The sequence below is a fragment of the Oncorhynchus mykiss genome, chromosome 11, assembly GCF_057628025.1.
Source record: "Oncorhynchus mykiss isolate SJ-2025 chromosome 11, ASM5762802v1, whole genome shotgun sequence".
Taxonomy (NCBI): domain Eukaryota; kingdom Metazoa; phylum Chordata; class Actinopteri; order Salmoniformes; family Salmonidae; genus Oncorhynchus; species Oncorhynchus mykiss.
The window spans coordinates 64,662,987-64,684,604 of record NC_143032.1 but is presented as its reverse complement, the minus strand read 5'-3'; the positions used below and the strand labels follow the sequence as shown (position 1 = coordinate 64,684,604).

The 21,618-nt window shown below is 42.9% G+C and overlaps 1 protein-coding gene across 5 annotated transcripts; it reads left to right on the top strand.

The window, feature by feature from the left end:
- Positions 1-279: 279 nt before the first annotated feature.
- Positions 280-21,325, top strand: LOC110536205 (ras association domain-containing protein 2). Of its 5 annotated transcripts, none has more exons than XM_021621831.3 (11): positions 280-761; positions 5,524-5,676; positions 9,127-9,200; positions 9,320-9,395; positions 13,395-13,546; positions 14,479-14,576; positions 14,762-14,904; positions 16,533-16,686; positions 16,912-17,033; positions 17,482-17,579; positions 17,730-21,325. In XM_021621831.3, exons 3-11 carry the CDS (start codon positions 9,148-9,150, stop codon positions 17,797-17,799), a joined length of 966 nt encoding a protein of 321 aa, XP_021477506.1. In that variant the 5' UTR covers positions 280-761; positions 5,524-5,676; positions 9,127-9,147; the 3' UTR covers positions 17,800-21,325. The 5 variants fall into 5 exon arrangements, with proteins under 5 accessions (XP_021477506.1, XP_090047059.1, XP_090047060.1 ...); XM_090190933.1 differs by having other exon boundaries at positions 409-761; positions 14,482-14,576; XM_090190934.1 differs by lacking the exon at positions 5,524-5,676 and having other exon boundaries at positions 410-761; positions 14,482-14,576.
- Positions 21,326-21,618: the final 293 nt, after the last annotated feature.

The following is a 21,618-nucleotide window of genomic DNA, read 5'->3' as shown; positions in this document are numbered from 1 at the left end:
GAGTGTTCATGGCAGAGAGATGAAGCATATTGCTGTCTGGTAATATCACGCACTCAGCCATTCTCCATTCATTGACGTCAGATATTAAGCCCTGGAGCTGAATAGCGAAAAGAGCAGATGTTACGGAAGAGATTACAGTGGGACACAGAGCAGAGAAGAGAGCACCATTAATGTCTCCTACTTTAAAAATATAATATTGTCAAACAAACTATGTTGAGAAATAAGTGATTACCATACAATCCCATATGACACATCAGTCATAGCACATTAACATTTATTAGGGATAACTTGAACTTGACCTAGACCTATTCAGTTCGTTTTCCCTTGAATATGCGCATAGAGTTAGTTTTCTATTATGCATGTGTTTTTGGGGGGGTGCATTGTTTTCGGGATTCCCCCTCCTATTCTATTCACCTATTCCGAGAGCAAGCAGTCAGAGCGAACAAAGGGGCGGCAGGTCGCGCACTGATTGGTTACCGGGTTCGGTGCCAGAGGTCCTCTACAACAGATGGGGATCTCCTCTCGTTGCGCGCACGCCAGGCACGCAAACCCCAGTGCTTGTATACTCCGATTGTTTCCGATGCGCGGATAGGGCGAACCGAGCAGAAAACGAGCAGACTAGGCGACGCACGGTTAACGACTATATCCCGCCCGAGCCCCCAACGTGGCAGAGAAGAACCAACCCCAGTTTATCGTTCGTTAACAATACATAAAGCCTGAAGAGGTTCGGGAAATCATCAGACTGTCTAGCAGCTCCTTCCGTAAGTAGGATATATGTAAAACGATATGAGTCTGCCATTCCTGTGTAGCGATCGATAAACTCAAGGCAAGCACTTTGTAGCCCATTTCTATGTGTATACAAATAACAATGTCGCCAGCTATAGTTTTAGAGCACGGTCAAGATCCAACGAAACAGACCTTTTCGAAGTAATCTGATATAATTGATACAGTCAGAGGCTATAGTAAAAACATGTTATCCCATTGATAGTGCAACACTATTCGCCCTCCACACACAGTACCAAATAACACTTATAAACGTTTTTCGGGGTTTTATTATGTTAACCGTTAGAAAGCCATCTCGGGCCTCTTCCTATACAGTGTAGTCTATAAAATATTCTCTGTCAGTCTGGAATCTGGATAGATTACATAAGTATCAAGATATTTAAGATTCCTCTCAACACACACACACTACTGTGGGAGTACCCGGAGACTTACCCTCTCAGATTGTGGATGTTCAAGCATGTGGTCATATTTTTCCCACTAAGTTGTGAGGGAATTCATAATGTATTGGCCTGTACCTTAATGACTCCTAATTAATAGGATATAATGCTTCCTAAGGTCATGTAAAATCTAATTTCACCACAATGGTGAGAGACAGATTGAAGGGGCAGGGATACACACACACAGACAATATTTGGCACTGTAATATATTTGGTTGTTAGACCTCAGATGTTTTTAGGGTTGCTATGACAATGTGAACAATAGTGCAGAGGCAAAGTTGGGGTTGAGAGGGAGGAAGGGGGAAGTGGAGGTTTGGACCTGCATTCATCCCACAAGAAAGCAGTTCACCAAGGACAGAGGCACAGAGCAAGAGATCAAAAAATGTGTGTGTTTGTGAATGTGAGAGGGAGAGAGAAGTCCGGAAATCATGGTCAGGAGTTTTAATGGAGGTGGATGGGTGCCAGTCCAGGAAGATGAGACCGAGAGGAAGTGAAAGGGATGGAGGAAAACACGTTTAGATAAAGAGGAAAACTAATTGAAATTACAACATTAATGTGAATAGACATGTTACAACAAGAAAGCAATAGACCAGGAGTTAATAAGTCTAGCCCTGTAGAAAGAGAGTGACAAAGAGAGGAGGGGAGGGGGGGTCGAAAGACATCTGATATTAGCGAACTAAAACGGTTCTGCTTTGCCAATATTTGCACTTCTTTTCCATGGCTATTAAGCTTATTGAATAGAGTTGTGTGGAAATAGGGAGGAAGAGAGAGTGCTATGCTTAGACTAGGTCATCTCTGGTAGAGGCGTAGGGAGGGAGAGAGACTGGCTTGGCTGCTGTGGTTGTATATGAGTCAGTAGAGAATTCAAGGGAATGCAGAGGGAGGGGAAGGCTGGAGGCTGTATTTGGACCCCTGTCCAGAACAGAACAGGGCTCATTCTCCCCAAATCCATCATCCAAGCTGGAATGCAGAACAAAACACAGTGACAGAACACAGAGCCGCGGCCCGAGCCAGCCTAAATGTGTCTCTTTTTAGATACGGCCAGTCCCCCCCCCCCCAAAACAACAGGCATGATGTGTTTTTTGCAGGCAGCAGACACTCAATTATGACAGATCAGATTTAGAGTGTAGCCACATCATTATTCATCTTTCGATGACAGTAACATAAAGTAGGTGATGCTGTTACACAAGATTTTAGGTCTGGGTTTCCTAAATTACATCATAATTCATGTGGTACTGCCAGGCTAGACCAGGGGTTCCCACATGTTCGTGCCTTGACCCATCAAAACCTCTAGCGGTTTCTTGGGCCACAGTCCAGACTTAAATGACATACCAGTAATCTGTCATCAGTGGGACTGTTGGCTTGGCCCAGCACAATTCGACTCTCAAGGACTGAGCCGCCCAACCCCGGTCTGGGTATTAAGGCTAATGTCTCCTATTGTGGTGTGCGTGTGTATAGGCCTGGCATGGCCTAATATGCACTGTATGTGACCAACCACCTCGATTCGGTCTTATGTAGCAAAATTTCAAATGGTGATTTTTACATTGGATATAAGTAGACTAAGAGCTAGTAAATGGTAAATCATACACTACAGTTGAGGAACAACGGGAAAGTAATTCTGCTTTGAAAGTTGATAAACATGTAACCCCACTTTTGAGAAAATTTACCTTTTGAATGTTTCGATACACTTACTGGAGAGCTCTTCTTTGTCTACACCCATTCAGCATTGTTCACACCCTCTTAAGCCGTAGTCCCACCCATCTCTTTAAGGATTCAATGAGGCCATGTGCTAAACCGAGTGAGTGCGGTAGTGTACTAAACAACCAAAGATTAAGACTAAAGGCTGGTTTATACTACTTCTATCCACATGTATGTATACAGTTGTCACAGTAACATCGTGAACATTCTATTGTCATCCGACATCAAAACGACAGGCTGCATGACAGCAGCCTGCTGGTCCAAAATAGCATAACTGGTGTATTTTAACACCAATAAACCCATATGTTTAAAATAGAATTTAGTATATGTCAATCTAGCAAACCAGGCAACTAAAACCAACTTTCTAAACAATGTTTTGTTTTGATTCTCGCTTGTTAGCTAGCTAGCTAACATTAAATTAGCCAGTTCAAATAATGACCATATCATATAGCTGACAATGTCTTAACTTTAGATCATTTCTATTCATTATTACAGGAAAATGGTTGCTTGCATAGTCTTTTGTTTAGACATGGAGCTGCTAAACAATTAACCATAATCCCAACTCATAACGTTACTTCCTTGCATGAATCTACAGGTAGCTAAAGCTAACCAACTAGGTTCAACGTTAGCTGGCTAGCTAATATTAGACAATAACTAGCAATGCAAATGTCTCTGAGATACACGTGATCTGTGTAGTAATATTATTTGTAACGTTAGCTAGCGAGACAGCCAGCTAACATTAGCTAGCTAGCTAACAGTACGCTTTAACTTGCAATGAAAATGACTTTCTGACTAAATTTTCAACATAATATCTGAAAATGTAGCTAGCTAGACTCTCTTACCCGTATACTTGGATGAACGCTTCTCCCTCTGTCACGGATGCTATGGTTGCCTTTAGTTTGAAGATGTAATCCGGAGACAGGTGTTTTATATTTGCAATCAAACGGTATAATTTTTTTCCATCTCATTAGCTATCATACTGTGCTTCCACCGGGCATTCCACTGTTTTCTAAACTCGGTCCTCCAGAAAGTGGAGAACTTTAGCAACACTTTTGTAGTTCTTCGTGATACCTTTCAAAAAAGCTGCGTTAGAAAGAATGAACTGCTCAATATGTGTAGGTAATGTTATAGACAAAAGCGTGCTACATGGCAGACCAATCCTAACTCATCTCTCGGCATGTCCAGACCATCCATTATCTCAGCCAATCATGGCTAGTTCCAAACTGCCTCTAGAAGCAACATCAGCACAATAACTGTTTGTCTGGAGCTTAATGAAATGGGTTTCTATTGCCGAGCAGCCGCACACAAGCCTAAGATAACCATGCACAATGCCAAGCATCGGCCGGAGTGGTGTAAATCTAGCCGCCATTGGACTCTGGAGCAGTGGAAAAGCGTTCTCTAGAGTGTTGAATCACATATCACCATCTGGCAGTCTGATGGACAAATCTGGTTTTGGTGGATGCCAGGAGAACGCTACCTGCCTGAATGCCTAGTGCCAACTCTAAAGTTTAGTAGTAGGAATAATGGTCTGGGGCTGTTTTTCATGGTTCGGGCTAGGCCCCTTAGTTCCAGTGAAGGGAATTCTTAACACTACAGCATACAATTACATTCTAGACAATTCTGTACTTCCACATTTGTGGCAACAGTTTTGGGAAGGCCCTCTCCTGTTTCAGAATGACAATGCCCCTGTGCACAAAGCGAGGTCCATACAGAAATGGTTTGTTGAGATCGGTGTGGAGGAACTTGACTGGCCTGCACAGAGCCCTGACCTCAACCCCATCGAACACCTTTGGGATGAATTGGAACGCCGACTGCGAGCCAAGCCTGATCGTCCAACATCAGTGCCCGACCTCAATAATGCCTGTGGCTGAATGGAAGCAAGTCCCCGCAGCAATGTTCCAACATCTAGTGGAAAGCCTTCCCAGAAGAGCGGAGGCTGTTATAACAGCAAAGGGGGGACCAACTCCATATTAATGCTCATGATTTTGGAATGAGATATTCGATGAGCAGGTGTCCACATACTTTTGGTCATGTAGCGTAGGTGCTGAAATATGGATAATGGTGTGTTGGTTGATTGGTCTTACATTTTTTGATATGATCACGATAATTGAATGTGTTTGTACGTGAGGCATTGGCTGGACACGTGAGGTAGATTGTGTGTGTGGATGTTGTCTGTTGCTTCTTACCTTTCAATAGTTATCTCTGTCTGTATATGGGACTACTTGTGAGCCTTTCAGAGAGAAGGTGTGTGTGTGTGTGTGTGTGTGTGTGTGTGCGCGTTGGTGTATTTGTCCATGTGTATGTAGGGGAGAGATATCATATTTCATGTCTGTAGTTTGAATTGAGGAAGTCTCATGTCAGAGCGGCAGCATCAGTTTCCGCTGTGACTGAGGCTCTAAAGGAGGAAGAGATTAACGGAAGGGGAGCACTTCCTTTAAACCAGCCCCTTCGACCGCCCCTTTCTCTCCCTGGTGCTCTCTCCATCGCCTCTCCCCTACAAACACACAGAAGCCTTAGACTGAGGCCTTGGGTAACTCCCCTGGATAACCAGCCACTGAAGTCTGAAGAGACAGGCTTAGTGCTGAACACTCTCTCTCCTCCACAGAAAGGACAGAGTAGCTTCACCGGCTCAAGCCGAGCCAGCTTCAGGTCAACTGGACCCTGAGGACTAACATATCGTGTGTTTGTGCTACTGGTGCTGGTAGCCGATCTCTCTGTCTCTTTCCTGGCCTGACAGGGTCACACAACTCTCAGTACGGTAAGCCACACAGCAGCTTTCTACATACACGCACGCACACACCCATACACACACAAACACAAATGTTTATGTTGGATGTATCTGTTATTGGCAGATATTTCAGTAATGTTTCACTGCAGGGATGGGGAAGTAGCCAAGTGGAAATATACAATGGGTGTATGTTATTAAAAGCAAGTTTTGATTGAAGAGGTCTGCCAAGGAGAAGGACAAGGCTGAGACACTGTGTGTGCACGTGTGTGCGTATCAGAGGGTGTTGAATATGTGTGTTAATACAACTGAAATGATTTGGTATGGAGGGTGCCCCATGTGACTCCAGCGTGCCTTGCACCTGCTCTTGTCCTTCACAAGCTTCTCTGCTGCCCCCTCTCTCTCACTCACTCACACACACTCTCTCTCTTTCTCTCTCTCTCTCTCTTTCTCTCTCTTTCAGCCTGGCAGGAAGGAAACCTAGGAGTATACTGGCAGCATGCCATATTAAATTAAAAGTCCAACATCTGTGTGTGTGTGTGTGTGATGGTCACCACAGAGCTTTCCATGTGTGTTAGGGATTTTCTGTGTGTGGTGTGTGTTTTAGACAGATGGAGAGAGGAGGAGGAAAAGAGGAAGAGAGAGAGATTGTGTAGCACAGCTGTCTTGCTCCATCTCACACTGACTGTTCCTGTTCCTGTTTCAGTCAGTCAGAGACAGAGGCTGCAGTCCAAATTCAAAGTAGACAGCCCTCGGCCCTAAACCCTCAGCCCTTGAATGGCATTTTACATCGTCACATCCAAATGTACCTTAAATGTCCCTTGACCAAGCGAGGGAGAGTAATGATTAGAGAGGCAACGTCCTTGGTGGAAATCTTGAAATTGAGCTTAAAAACAATCATCCTAAAGCTATTAATGTGCCTAGCAAGCTAACCTAGCTAACTAGCACTCCTGTCAGGTAGATAACGAGCTACAGTTACCCATAGTTGGCTAGCTAGTGTTATGGTATGGCAATTTATTCTAATTCATTTCAGAATTCCCAATATGTTTATGAACCTCACTATGAGACTAAGCCAATTTGCCAATGCTAAAATCAATGTCATCTACACTACCGGTGAAACGTTTTAGAACCTGGCATACAGGGTGGCGCAGTGGTCTAAGGAAGTGCTAGCTGTGCCACCAGAGACTTTGCGTTCGAGCCCAGGCTCTGTCGCAGCCGGCCGCGACCGGGAGGCCCATGGGGCTGCGTACAATTGGCCTCGCGTCGTCCGGGTTAGGGAGGGTTTTTGGCCTGCAGGGATATCCTTGTCTCATCGCGCACTAGCGACTCCTGTGGCGGGCCGGGCGCAGTGCACGCTGACCAGGTCGCTAGGTGTACGGTGTTTCCTCCGACACATTGGTGGGGCTGGCTTCCAGGTTGGATGCGCGCTGTGTTAAGAAGCAGTGCAGCTTGGTTGGGTTGTGTTTCGGAGGACGCATGGCTCTCGACCTTCGCCTCTCCCGAGTCCGTGTGGGAGTTGTAGCGATGAGACAAGACAGTAACTACCAGCGATACCACGACATTGGGGAGAAAAAGGGGATAAAAAATAAATAAATCAAGTTTTAGAACTATTCATTCAAGGGTTTTTCTTTATTTTGACTATTTTCTACATTGTAGACATCAGTACTATGAAATAACACATATGGAATCATGTAGTAACCAAAAAAAAGTGTTAAACAAATCAAAATAGATTTGAGATTTGATATTCTTCAAATAGACACCCTTTGCCTTGATGACAGCTTTGCACACTCTTGGAGCAAAGCACCCCCACAACATGATGCTGCCACACCCTGCTTCACGGTTGGGATGGTGTTCTTCGGCTTGCAAGCATCCCCCCTTTTCCTCCAAACATAACGATGGTCATTATGGCCAAATAGTTATATTTCTGTTTCATCAGACCAGAGGACATTTGTCAAAAAAGTACCATCTTTGTCCCCATGTGCAGTTACAAACTGTAGTCAGGCTTTTTTATGGCGGTTTTGTAGCAGTGGCTTCTTCCTTGCTGAGCAGCCTTTCAGGTTATGTCGATATAGGACTCTTTTTACTGTGGATATAGATACTTTTGTACCTGTTTCCTCCAGCATCTTCACAAGGTCCTTTGCTGTTGTTCTGGGATTGATTTTCATTTTTCTCACCAAAGTACGTTCATCTCTAGGAGACCAAACGCGTCTCCTTCCTGAGCGGTATGATGGCTGCGTGGTCCCATGGGTTTTATACTTGCGTACTATTATTTGTACAGATGAACGTGTTACCTTCAGGCATTTGGAAATTGCTCCCAAGGTTTAACCAGACTTGTTGAGGTTTTTTTCTGAGGTCTTGGTTGATTTCTTTTGATTTTCCCATGATGTCAAGCACAGAGGTACTGAGTTTGAAAGTAGGCCTTGAAATACATCCACAGGAACACGGAACACCTTTAATTGACTGCCTATTAGCCTATCAGAAGCTTCTAAAGCCATGACATCGTTATCTGGAATATTCCAAGTTGTTTAAAGGCACAGTAAACTTAGTGTATGTAAACTTCTGACTCACTGGAATTGTGATACAGTGAGTTTATAAGTTAAATAATCTGTCTGTAAACAATTGTTGGAAAAATTACGTGTCATGCACAAAGGAGATGTCCTAACCGTCTTGCCAAAACTATAGTTTGTTAACAAGAAATTTGTGGAGTGGTTGTAAAACGACTTTTAATGACTCCAACCTAAGTGTATGTAAACTTATGACTTCAACTGTACATAATTCCCAAACATTCTTATAATTTATGAAAAAGTTATTATCTAATTGCTCGCTTGTCAGAAAATGCTTTAAAAAGTGTCAATCTTCCTGGGGGTGTATATGAACGGATTTTAACAATATTTAATATCGCTAAAATGCTGTCAGTTCCACTTTTAACAATGTTGAGTGACTCGATGACAGACTAGATGTATGAAATCCAGTGATTGTTGTATTTCCCTACCTGCCTGTCTATCTGAGGTATATATTTATTATTTTCCAATCATTTTTGAATGTTTTATTCTTCCTTCAATCATATTCCTACTCTTCCTCCCCACCCACCTCCTGTCTCTGTGGCAATGTGGTGTGTCTCCATGGTGATGCTCGGTTGAATTGCTGCCTCTGGTTGATCATGAGGTGTCATGAGACTCATCAGTCAATCTCTCTCTCTCTATTGCATCCTTGTTCTCCAAAATCTATCCACATTCATGTTGAATTCCACTCCCCCCTATTCTCTCCCTTCCTTTCCCATGTCCTCTCTCTGCTTCATCCCTAGACTGGTACTCATCAACCTCCTATAAAAACATCTGAACATGATTTCTGATCTCTGTCCCTGTCTCTCGCTCTCTCTGTCTCTCTCTCTCTCTCTCTCTCTCTCTCTCTCTCTCTCTCTCTCTCTCTCTCCCTCTCCCTCTCCCTCTCTCTCTCTCTCTCTCTCTCTCTCTCTCTCTCCAGCTCCTCTCATGCTGACTGAGAATGGATAACGTTCAGAACGGGGTTCAGATCGGAGACAAAAAGTTCATCAGCAAGTAAGGCATGCACACACATACACCACAGATGCACACAGACACACACACCGATGTATGCAATAATAAAATGTGTGTAAATTAATTGATTCTTGTCATTAAAGTTGTCTTTCTGTCTTCAGGGCAACAGTCCTGTCCCACCTCAAAACCTACAACCTCTATTATGATGGACAGAACCTGCAGTTGAGACACAGAGAGGTATCGGTAGTGCGTGCGTGTTGGTGTAAATCTAATTGTATTTGTCACATGCGCCGAATACAACACGTGTAGACCTTGTGAAATGCTTACTTTACAAGCCCTTAACCAACAATGCAGTTTTAAGAAAATATATATATATTTTAAAGTAAGAGATAAGAATAACAAATCATTAAAGAGCAACAGTAAATATCAATAGGAAGGCTATATACAGGGGGTACCGGTAGAGTCAATGTCAATATGCGGGGCACCGGTGTCGAGGTAATTCAGGGAATATGTACATGTAGGTAGAGTTATTAAAGTGACTATACATAGATGATAATAATAATAATAACAGAGAGTAGCAGCAGCGTCCCGGGGGGGGGGGGGGGGGGGGCAAATGCAAATAATCTGGGTAGCCATTTGATTAGCTGTTCAGTTTATGGCTTGTGGTTAGAAGCTATTTAGGAGCCTCTTGGACCTAGACTTGGCGCTCCGGTACCACTTGTTGTGCGGTAGCAGAGAGAACAGTCTATGACCAGGGTGGCTGGAGTATTTGACCATTTTTAGGGCCTTCCTCTGACACCGCCTGGTATAGAGGTCCTGGATGGCAGGAAGTTCTGACCCACTGGAATTGTGATACAGTGAATTATAAGTGAAATAATCTGTCTCTAAACAATTTTTGGAAAAATGAATTGCGTCATGCACAAAGTAGATGTCCTCACCGTCTTTCCAAAACTATAGTTAGTTAACAAGACATTTGTAGAGTGATTGAAAAACGAGTTTTGATGACTCCAACCTAACTGTATGTAAAGTTCCAACTTCAACTGTAGGTGTTCCTTTTGTCCAGGTGTGAAAGGGCAGTGTGGAGTGCAATAGAGATTGCATCATCTGTGGATCTGTTGGTGCGGTATGCAAATTGGAGTGGGCCTAGGGTTTCTGGGATAATGATGTGAGCCATGCCTTTCAAAGCATTTCATGGCTACAGACGTGAGTGCTACGGGTCGGTAGTCATCTAAGCAGGTTACCTTAGTGTTCATAGGCACAGAGAATATGGTGGTCTGCTTGAAACATGTTGGTATTACAGACTCAGACAGGGAGAGGTTGAAAATGTCAGTGAAGGTACTTGCCAGTTGGTCAGCGCATGCTCGGAGTACTGATGTGGTGTACTCCTCAATGCCATTTTAAGAATCCGGGAACATATTCCAGGCTGTGCTAGCAAAGCAGTCCTGTAGTTTAGCATCTGTTTCATCTGACCACTTTTTTATAGGCCGAGTCACTGGTGCTTCCTGCTTTAGTTTTAGCTTGTAAGCAGGAATCGGGAAGATAGAATTATGGTCAGATTTGCCAAATGGAGGGTGAGGGACAGCTTTGTACGTGTCTCTGTGTGTGGAGTAAATGTGGTCTAGAATTTTCTTTCCTCTGCACATTTAACATGCTGATAGAAATGAGGTAAAACTGATTTAAATTTCCCTGCATTAATTAAAGTCCTTGGCCACTAGGAGCGCCGCCTCTGGATAGTGCCAGCATCAGTCTGTGGTGGTATGTAGCCAGCGACAAAAAATACAGATGAAAACTCTTTAGGTAGATAGTGTGGTGTACAGCTTATCATGAGATACTCTACCTCAGGTGAGCAAAACCTTGAGACTTCCTTAGACATCGTGCACCAGCTGTTGTTCACATACAGTGCCTTGCGAAAGTATTCGGCCCCCTTGAACTTTGCGACCTTTTGCCACATTTCAGGCTTCAAACATAAAGATATAAAACTGTATTTTTTTGTGAAGAATCAACAACAAGTGGGACACAATCATGAACTTTTTTAACAAATCAAAAACTGAAAAATTGGGCGTGCAAAATTATTCAGCCCCCTTAAGTTAATACTTTGTAGCGCCACCTTTTGCTGCGATTACAGCTGTAAGTCGCTTGGGGTATGTCTCTATCAGTTTTGCACATCGAGAGACTGACATTTTTTCCCATTCCTCCTTGCAAAACAGCTCGAGCTCAGTGAGGTTGGATGGAGAGCATTTGTGAACAGAAGTTTTCAGTTCTTTCCACAGATTCTCGATTGGATTCAGGTCTGGACTTTGACTTGGCCATTCTAACACCTGGATACCTGGATACCTGCAGACTCCATCAGGTTTTCTTCCAGAATGGTCCTGTATTTGGCTCCATCCATCTTCCCATCAATTTTAACCATCTTCCCTGTCCCTGCTGAAGAAAAGCAGGCCCAAACCATGATGCTGCCACCACCATGTTTGACAGTGGGGATGGTGTGTTCAGCTGTGTTGCTTTTACGCCAAACATAACGTTTTGCATTGTTGCCAAAAAGTTCAATTTTGGTTTCAGAGCACCTTCTTCCACATGTTTGGTGTGTCTCCCAGGTGGCTTGTGACAAACTTTAAACAACACTTTTTATGAATATCTTTAAGAAATGGCTTTCTTCTTGCCACTCTTCCATAAAGGCCAGATTTGTGCAATATACGACTGATTGTTGTCCTATGGACAGAGTCTCCCACCTCAGCTGTAGATCTCTGCAGTTCATCCAGAGTGATCATGGGCCTCTTGGCTGCATCTCTGATCAGTCTTCTCCTTTTATGAGCTGAAAGTTTAGAGGGACGGCCAGGTCTTGGTAGATTTGCAGTGGTCTGATACTCCTTCCATTTCAATATTATTGCTTGCACAGTGCTCCTTGGGATCTTTAAAGCTTGGGAAATCTTTTTGTATCCAAATCCGGCTTTAAACTTCTTCACAACAGTATCTCGGACCTGCCTGGTGTGTTCCTTGTACTTCATGATGCTCTCTGCGCTTTTAACGGACCTCTGAGACTATCACAGTGCAGGTGCATTTATACGGAGACTTGATTACACACAGGTGGATTGTATTTATCATCATTAGTCATTTAGGTCAACATTGGATCATTCAGAGATCCTCACTGAACGTCTGGAGAGAGTTTGCTGCACTGAAAGTAAAGGGGCTGAATAATTTGTCGTTCCACTTCATGATTGTGTCCCACTTGTTGTTGATTCTTCACAAAAAAATACACTTTTATATCTTTATGTTTGAAGCCTGAAATGTGGCAAAAGGTCGCAAAGTTCAAGGGGGCCGAATACTTTCGCAAGGCACTGTATATGCATAGGCCCCAGCCCCATTTCTTACCGGAGGCTGCTGTTCTGTCCTCCAAATGGAGTGTATAACCCACCAGCTGAATGTTCTTAATGACGTTGTTCAGCCATGACTCGGTGAAACATAAGATATTACAGTTTTTTATGTACCTTTGGTAGGATATACAGTACGTGCTTTTAGCTCGTCCCATTTATTTTCCAGCGATGAACATTAGCTTGCAGGTCGGAAAGCAAGGGTAGATTAGCCACTCGTCGCCTGATCCTAACAAGGCACCCGGATCTTTTTCCACAAAATCTCAGTTTCCTTCTCTAGCGAATCACGGGGATGTGGGCCTGGTCGGTTGTCTGTAGTAGTAGATCCCTCCCATCCGACTCATTGAGGATCTGGGCCTGGTCGGTTGTCTGTAGTAGTATATCCCTCCCATCCGACTCATTCAAGAAGAACTCTTCGTCCAGTTTGAGGTGAGCAATCGCAGTTCTGATGTCCAGAAGGTATTTTCGGTCAAAATAGACGGTAGCAGCAACATTATGTACAAAACAAGTTACGAACAATGTGAAAATACAAACAAAATAGCATGGTTGGTTAAGAGCCGATAAGACGGCAGCCCTCCCCTCTGGCGCCATCGTTTATATGCGTGTGAATGAGAGTAAGAGCGAGAGTCTTTCCATTGTTGCTAATCACTGTCATAATTGGTGTAATAGCTGCCCCCTCCTATTTCACCTCTTTATTGCATGTATGCTTTTTCTTTTCCTCCACTCTTTGTTTATTTTTCTGTCTCTTTCAAACCTTTGCTGTTCAATTTACCCATCACTGACTCAATAATTCACCCTGCCTCAAAAGGGCAATAACTGTCAGTGTTTTTGTGTGTGTGTATTGATCGTGGTGACTCTGTCTTTACAGGAGGAAGGGGAGCTGATCGTGGAGGGTTTGTTGAATATCTCCTGGGGCCTGCGTCGACCTATTAGATTGCAGATGCAGGACGATCACGAGCGAATCAGGCCTCCTCCCTCGTCTACCTCCTGGCACTCCGGCTGTGCCCTGGATAATCAGAGGTAGGGAGTGAGCTCTTATTACCATACCAACAACACAGAGAAGGCAACATATAGAAACATGTACTACGTACAGTATGTATGAAAAGTATACACTGAGTATACAAAACATTAAGAACACCTGCTCTTTCCATGGCATAGACTGACCAGGTGAAAGCCATAATCCTTTTTTGAAGTCACTTCAGTGTATATGAAGGGGGGGGGGGGCGGGTTAAAGAAGGATTTTTATGCCTTGAGACAATTAAAACATGGATTGTGTATGTGATTTAAGTGCCTTTGAACAGGGTATGGTAGTAGGTGCCAGGCGCACCGGTTTGTGTCAAGAACTGCAACGCTGCTGTGTTTTTCATGCTCAACTGTTTCCCATGTGTATCAAGAATGGTCCACCATCCAAAGGACATCCAGCCAACTTGACACAACTGTGGGAAGCATTGGAGTCAACATGGGCCAGAATCTCTGTGGAACGTTTTTGCACCTTGTAGAGCCCATGACAAATTGAGGCTGTTCTGAGGGCAAAGGGGGGAGGGGGGTGCAAAAATAATAACTTGACTGATAATGAAGTACTGCTATAACCTAATGATTATCCTAAAATGTCATACTCATCAACGGCCAAGCATATTTTTTGCATTTTGTCTGACCAGGATAGTGTGTCTGTGGCAGTGGGCATGTGGTTGACATTTTACAGAGTTTGGTTTGGTGAATGTTTGTCCTGTGGCCATACTGTTATTTCTTTATTATGACCTATATTCTGGGTTTTTAGTTTACTCTGAACATACATTATATTCACCAATCAGATTACATAGAAACCATATTTTACTGTTCCTCTGCCTGTGTCATTTACACACTGATGTAGTATAACTTTGAAGAGAAGATAATGTGTCATAAATAAGGTCAGCCAATTAAATATTGGAATATTCATGTTTGCCTTATGTCAGTAGCAATGAAGGTACCCAGCAGATCCCGCCCACCATAGAAGTGACAGAGCACGAAAGCCAATCAGAGGACACCATTGTGAAGGAGGATGAGGAAGAAGGTGGGTCTTATAGAAGAGTAGTCTGAAAACCTTCAGCTTGTTATTATGGAAAACCCAATTATTTATCCAACATCAGATAGCCATGTCTGTTCAACAATACATTTTTAGAACATTCTCTGACGTTCATAGGAGCTTGATTGTCTGACTCCTCCTCTTTCTCCTATATCTGTGCTCTGATTGGACAGAGGAATATGAGAGCTCCGCCCAGCTGCTGAGGACGAAGAGCGATGCAGGGGTTCTGAGACGGGGCCAGCGCCGGTCACCTAGTGACCAGAGAAGGTTACGACGACACCGCTTCTCCATCAACGGACACTTCTACAATCACAAGGTACACACTGTCGTGTCTTTGGCTATGCCGGATTAAGTGATATGACATGCTATTCTATAAAATCCTTTCTCTGTAATTAATATTACCTGATTGAGCTAATCATGTAAATGTAATTAACTAGAAAGTCGGGGCACCACGAAAGAGTGTTTATAGAGCTGTTATCTTCCGAATAAACTGTGAAAGACCTAGTAATATTTTACATCAATAGCAGTCAATATTAATCGTCACCTTATTTCAGTCTCATCTGAACATCGTAGAATTCTTGGTTGTCTTCACGAACCCTGGCTAACCCTGGTTGAATCAGCAATACAAAATTGGGTTTATTATTTATTTACTACCTACCTAACTAATCACACAGAATTACATATACACAGAATGACTCATACCTTGATTACAAATTATGTCATAAAGGAAAACATCCCTAGCGGACGGAACAGATATAACAGCTGGTTACACAAAGAAAAGGGGGTTGGTTTTGAGTGAAAGAGCGGGAAGACTGAGGAACAAAGGGAGAAGCTCTGCTATCATAAGTACAGTATCTTATGCATTCTAAATTACCGCCCATCTGGAAAAGGAAAATGCAATAAATATTTACTCTGAGCTGCGCTTCGGTAGGTTGGTCGTAGATGCTGGCCAACAGAGATCTTCCTGTCCTCGGAAGAATGTCACTGGTGGTAAATTGGATATGTTGTAGTATTGTCGTTGTGTGTTAGACTGGATACGTAGTCCTTCCTTTCCTAGCCCATGTTTACAGCTGCTGTTGCTAACTCAACGGCTAGGATGTCTCACTTCTTTAGTGAACAAGAGTTCAAATTTATACCATTCACAACCAAAGCTCACGCTGAGGTTGGCTTAGTTCTGTAGTTGACATGTTAGTCCTTTTCAACGTATGGACCGTCGTCTTATCATCCTCGGAACAGAAGGTTACATTTTCGTCAAGGCTTTATATAGTGGAGGGAGAGAAGGGTGTGTTTCATAGTTTATAACCCATGTCTCTTCACAGGGCGGGCCACTGATTGAGCAGAGCTCTAACTTTATGAAAACCCAAATCTCTCATTTGGAAGCTAAAATTACATGTAATCTTTTCACACATAGAGTTGTATTTCAATTGCACAACAATTCCATGTGAATCTGTTGACTAGAGTGTGTAGACTTTCTCAGATACAGTTTATGTCGTCCTGTCATCAGTCATAATGTCTCAGATAACAACCGAACTGACATCATATTCATTAAGTACCCATGCCTATTTTCAACTGGTTCTATTACCGAAATATGGTTCCTTTCCCCCACTTGTTTGATGTTCCCAGACTCTCTATGTTTAACAAAGGCTATTCAAGAGTCCTTCAGTAGAGTCAGAGAGAGAGGGAAGGGAGAAAGGTATTTATGTTACCCACAGGCCAACGTCATGACAACACACACACACACACACACACACACACACACACACACACACACACACACACACACACACACACACACACACACACACACACACTATAATACTGCAGCTAAACACTAATACAATGACAACATACTACCACAAATAAACTAATCCTGTCTCTCTCTCTCTCTCTCTCACTCAATCCTCTCACCCTCTCATAATTGTGCGGCCCCCATCTCCCCTTCAGACTGCAGTCTTTACTCCAGCGTATGGTTCAGTGACTAACGTGCGGATCAACAGTTGTATGACCACGCCTCAGGTGCTGCGAGTGCTACTTAACAAGTTTAAGATTGAGAACAGCCCAGATGACTTTGCGCTGTACCTTGTACACACCAGCGGGGGTGAGTGAGTTTGTGTGTTGTTGTGTGGTTGCGTGTCTGTCACAGAGTTTAAAGCTGAAGCACTTTCTCTGTTTCGCAGGGTCCATGTAATCAGTTAGTGTTTATCGTGTGTGTGTGTGTGTGCAAGAGTGCTGCAGCTCTGTGGAAAAACATGGCAATCTTCTAACATAACTTAAGTACACCTGTTGTAATGCAGTAAAGGTCTGACAATGTTTTTTCTTTCAGAGCGTGTGAAGCTGAAGCGCAGTGACTACCCCTTGGTGTTGCGTGTGCTTCAGGGTCCATGTGAACAGGTCAGCAGAATCTTCCTGATGGAGCAGGACCTGGGAGAGGAAGTCACCTATGACGTAAGACTGCTGATGTGTAACTGCCAAATTACTCCCCACCCACTATACAACTGACAAATCATTCACTACTTCTCAGTGCCCCTAAACTAAATCACATCCTCTGAATGGAATGTTCTGTTTGTCCCCTTTTCAATTACAAAAGGGCTCAGTTCAATAGAACTTGCAGTGGTCTATTTATGCACTAGACTAGCAAAACCATCATTTACTTAAGTGAAGCTGTTTGGGGGGCTGCCAGCCAAGCCAATTAGCTGTCCTCAACAATGGCTTGACACTGGCTTGACAGTGTAGTCAATGGCCAAAAACTGACATACGCTGTTATGACTATTTATGACCTTTATGTTGATGTTATTATTATTACTACTACAGTATTGTGATTTCATAATAGTTGAGGGTCTGGGTCCAGGTCAGGTCTGTGTTTGTAACTGAATTTCTCCCTCCTCTCCACCAGGTGGCACAGTATATTAAGTTTGAGATGCCAGTGCTGCAGAGTTTCATCATCAAGCTGATGGAGGAAGAGGACCGGGAGGTGCAGAAACTCAGGAGCAGGTGCAGTATTGGCAAAGTCTCTGAAGTGGCAACATCTACTTCTCCCAATAGCTGTGTCTATGGTGTCTCCCCAATGTACTATGTGTTAAGGTCTCATTCTCGCTCTCTATCTATATCTCTCTCTGTCTCTCTCTCTCTGTGTGTGTATAGGTATGCATATCTGCGGTGTATCATAGAGAAGCAGTTGCATTGTCTTCCTGAGGGGACCACCTGTATGTGACCTGGTTTAGGGAGGGACAACCACATCTCCACAAAACCTTCCCAAGATCTCCCAGACCTGTTCAGCTACCCCTCCTCACCCCTGACTCCGTCCCAAGCACAAAACAGGAGTGATCAAGAACCACCCAGAGGAGAGGCACCCATTTCAACCTCGCCTTATTATCTTTCAACACCTCCGTAGGAACAGTGTACACATTGTGAAGCATGCCACCCTCTTTCCTGATTCCTGCTGTTTCCTGCATACCATTTACAGACAGTACATGCCCACTGGGCACAGAAGTCTGTTCAGCTTCTAGTTTTGATTTACTTCTGATTGAGTTGTCAAGTAATGTGAATTCAACTTGAAATTAACAAAAAAAAATGATAGGTGGTTGAAAAAAATACTAAATGCCCTTACATTGATTACTTTTTGCAAATCCAGTTGGTTTTCCACTGTAATTCAACCTCATCAAGTTGATTTGGGGGGTTGAAATGACGTGTAAACAACATTGATTCAATCGGTTTTTGCCCAGTGGGTATCCTCTTTTCCGTCCCAATCCCTCGGTAGTGTTATCTTCATAACTGTACCATGTCAGCAATAATAATGGTTTGTGGGGAAGATAAAGGCTGGCACTTTTCATATGGGGGCCTGTATGGAGCATTGAGCCTGCCCCATGTTCTATCATACCACTCGGATGCACAAGAATTTAAAGCACAAAACCAGCTTCCTTAGTTCTTTTGAGCTAGACGGCACTCGATCTCTCGCTCTCTTTCCCTCTAATTTTCCTTTCAACAATTTTGCCACCTGCAGATAGCTAAACTTGTCTCACCTTTTACATCTCTCTCAAAACCAGAACATACCTCAGACTCAGTGACATCACACGCTAGATGAGTTTCTCAGCCAGTCAGTGAGGGAGTTGAATGACTCCTGTCCTGTGACAGTATGTGATGTTGAAACGTGCCTGTCCCCAGTGTGTTGCAGGACTCTCTTTATGATCAGCTCTAGTGAGTCTGTAACTGTAATGTAACTTCATGATTGTCCACAGTTAATCTGAAACCTCCACCTAACATTTCTGTTACCTGTGTGTTATGCCTCGATCAGACCGACAGCGTCATTGCATCAATGCTGCGTAAGAAATTCTGCAGTCAAACCTTTTTCATTATGTAATCCGATGTGTGAGATGTGTGCAACAAACGTTCATTCACCTTTTGCTACTATTTCTGTCAAGTCTACTCATACAATTTGATGCATGCGTTTGATTTATCCAACATCTGCACCACACAGAACACAGAAACTGCCTCTGCAACACAATGCTGCAAGGAAAACGCTGTGTTCCATTGGAAATGAATGTACTTCTGGTGTACCAAAACGCAATGACGCTGTCAGTCAGAACTGTTTTTTTCACCTTTATTTAACTTGTTAACTCCGTTAAGAATGTTAGCCTCGCTTGCCAGGGTTTTAATCCCATGGTGTGATATGACCTGTGTGTCTACAAACACCTGGAGACTGAAGCACAAAACAGAGAGAGGACCAGAGTTCCTTAAGATTGTGACTTATGTAGATGATGGATCAACTACAATATCTCAAACGAGGGAATGTTGTGTGTGTGTGCACGCATATCTAAAGCAGTACTTAGTTGCCTTGTAGATATTGATCTGTGTGTGTATGACTGCATACAGGACTTTGAGATGTGGTACATCAATTCTGTTACACCTACACTACTGGTCAAACGTTTTAGAACACCTACTCATTCAAGTGTTTTTCTTTATTTTTTAAAACTATTTTCTACATTGTAGAATAATATTTAAGACATCAATACTAAGAAATAACACATGAAATCCTGTAGTAAAGAATTGGAATCATGTAGTAACCAAAAAGTGTTAAACAAATCCAAATATATTTTAGATTTGAGATTCTTCAAATAGCCACCCTTTGCCTTGATGACAGCTTTGCACACTCTTGGCATTCTCTCAACCAGCTTCACCTGGAATGCTTTTCCAACTGTCTTGAAGGAGTTCCCACATATGCTGAGCACTTGTTGACTGCTTTTCTTTCACTCTGCGGTCCAACTCATCCTAAACCATCTCAATTTGGTTGAGGTCGGGGGTTGTGGAGGCCAGGTCATCTGATGCAGCACTCCATCACTCTCCTTCTTGGTAAAATAGCCCTTACACAGTCTGGAGGTGTGTTGGGTCATTGTTCTGTTGAAAAACAAATTATACTCCACTAAGCCCAAACCATGGCATATCGCTCTAAAATGCTGTTGTAGCCATACTGGTTAAGTGTGCCTTGAATTCTAAATAAATCAGTGTCACCATCAAAGCACCCCCACACAATAACACCTCCTCCTCCATGCTTTACTGTGGGAAATCATCATGCGTTCACCCACACCGCATCTCACAAGACATGGCGGTTGAAACCAAAAATCTCCCATTTAGACACCAGACCAAAGGACAAATTTCCACTGGTCTAATGTCCGTTGCTCGTGTTTCTTGGCCCAAGCAAGTCTCTTATTATTATTGTCCTTTTAGTAGTGGTTTCTTTTCAGCAATTCGACCATGAAGACCTGATTCACACAGTCCCCGCTGAACAGTTGATGTTGAGATGTGTCTGTTACTTGAACTCTGAGGCATTTATTTGGGCTGTAATTTCTGAGGCTGGTAACTAATGAACTTATCCTCTGCTACAGAGGTAACTCTGAGTCTTCCATTCCTGTGGCGATCCTCATGAGAGCCAGTTTCATCATAGCGCTTGATGGTTTTTGCGACTGCACTTGAAGAAACTTTCAAAGTTCTTGAAATGTTCCGGATGGACTGACCTTCGTGTCTTAAAGTAATGATGGACTGTCATTTCTCTTTGCTTATTTGAGCTGTTCTTGCCATAATATGGATTTGGTATTTTACCAAATAGGGCTCTCTTCTGTATACCCCCCTACCTTGTCGCAACACAACTGATTGGCTCAAACGCATTAAGTTTTGAGCCAATCAGAAATTCCACAAAATAACTTTAAGAAGGCACACCTGTTCATTGAAATGCATTCCAGGTGACTACCTCATGAAGCTGGTTGAGAGAATGCCAACAGTGTGTAAAGCTGTCATCAAGGCAAAGGGTGGCTATTTGAAGAATCTTGAATATAGCATATTTTTTGATTTAACACTTTTGGTTACTACATGATTCCATGTGTATTTCATAGTTTTGATGTCTTCACTATTATTATACAATGTAGAAAATAGTCTAAATAAATTAAAAACCTTGAATGAGTAGGTGTTCTAAAACTTTTGACCGGTAGTGGAAATCTTCCCTCAGCTTTTAAAAGGTTGCTGTATATTGTTTGTGAGCGCTTGTGTGTGTGCATGCATATATGTTTGTCATTTACATTTCTATTGCTCTTTCAAGACTGACACGTTTATTTAGTAATAGTAATGTTGCATTCTGACTGAGCGCTCCTTTTTTTGAGGACACCCTCTTCAAAGACATGCCACTATTTGGAAATTTAGTATTTTTACAATAATTATTATTATTTAATAAAGAGTTATCTTGAAGCCGATTTGGTCTATCCTTTTCTGGGTCAGTGGATGGAAACCATGTCATCCTGGTTGTATAATACTTGTTGAATCGATGATAATATGTAAAGATATGATCTGATGCCATTTTATATACTGTATCTTACATTGAACATCATATGATGTCATTTAAATCTGTATGACATAACTCTGGAGTATTTCTGTTGGTTGTTTTGCTGGACTTTGAGGTTCAACTGCAAGCTGAACACACACACACACAGGTTATCGAAGTGTGCAGGTATTTCTGTCTGTACAGTGTTGGTGGGGCAGGGGCTTA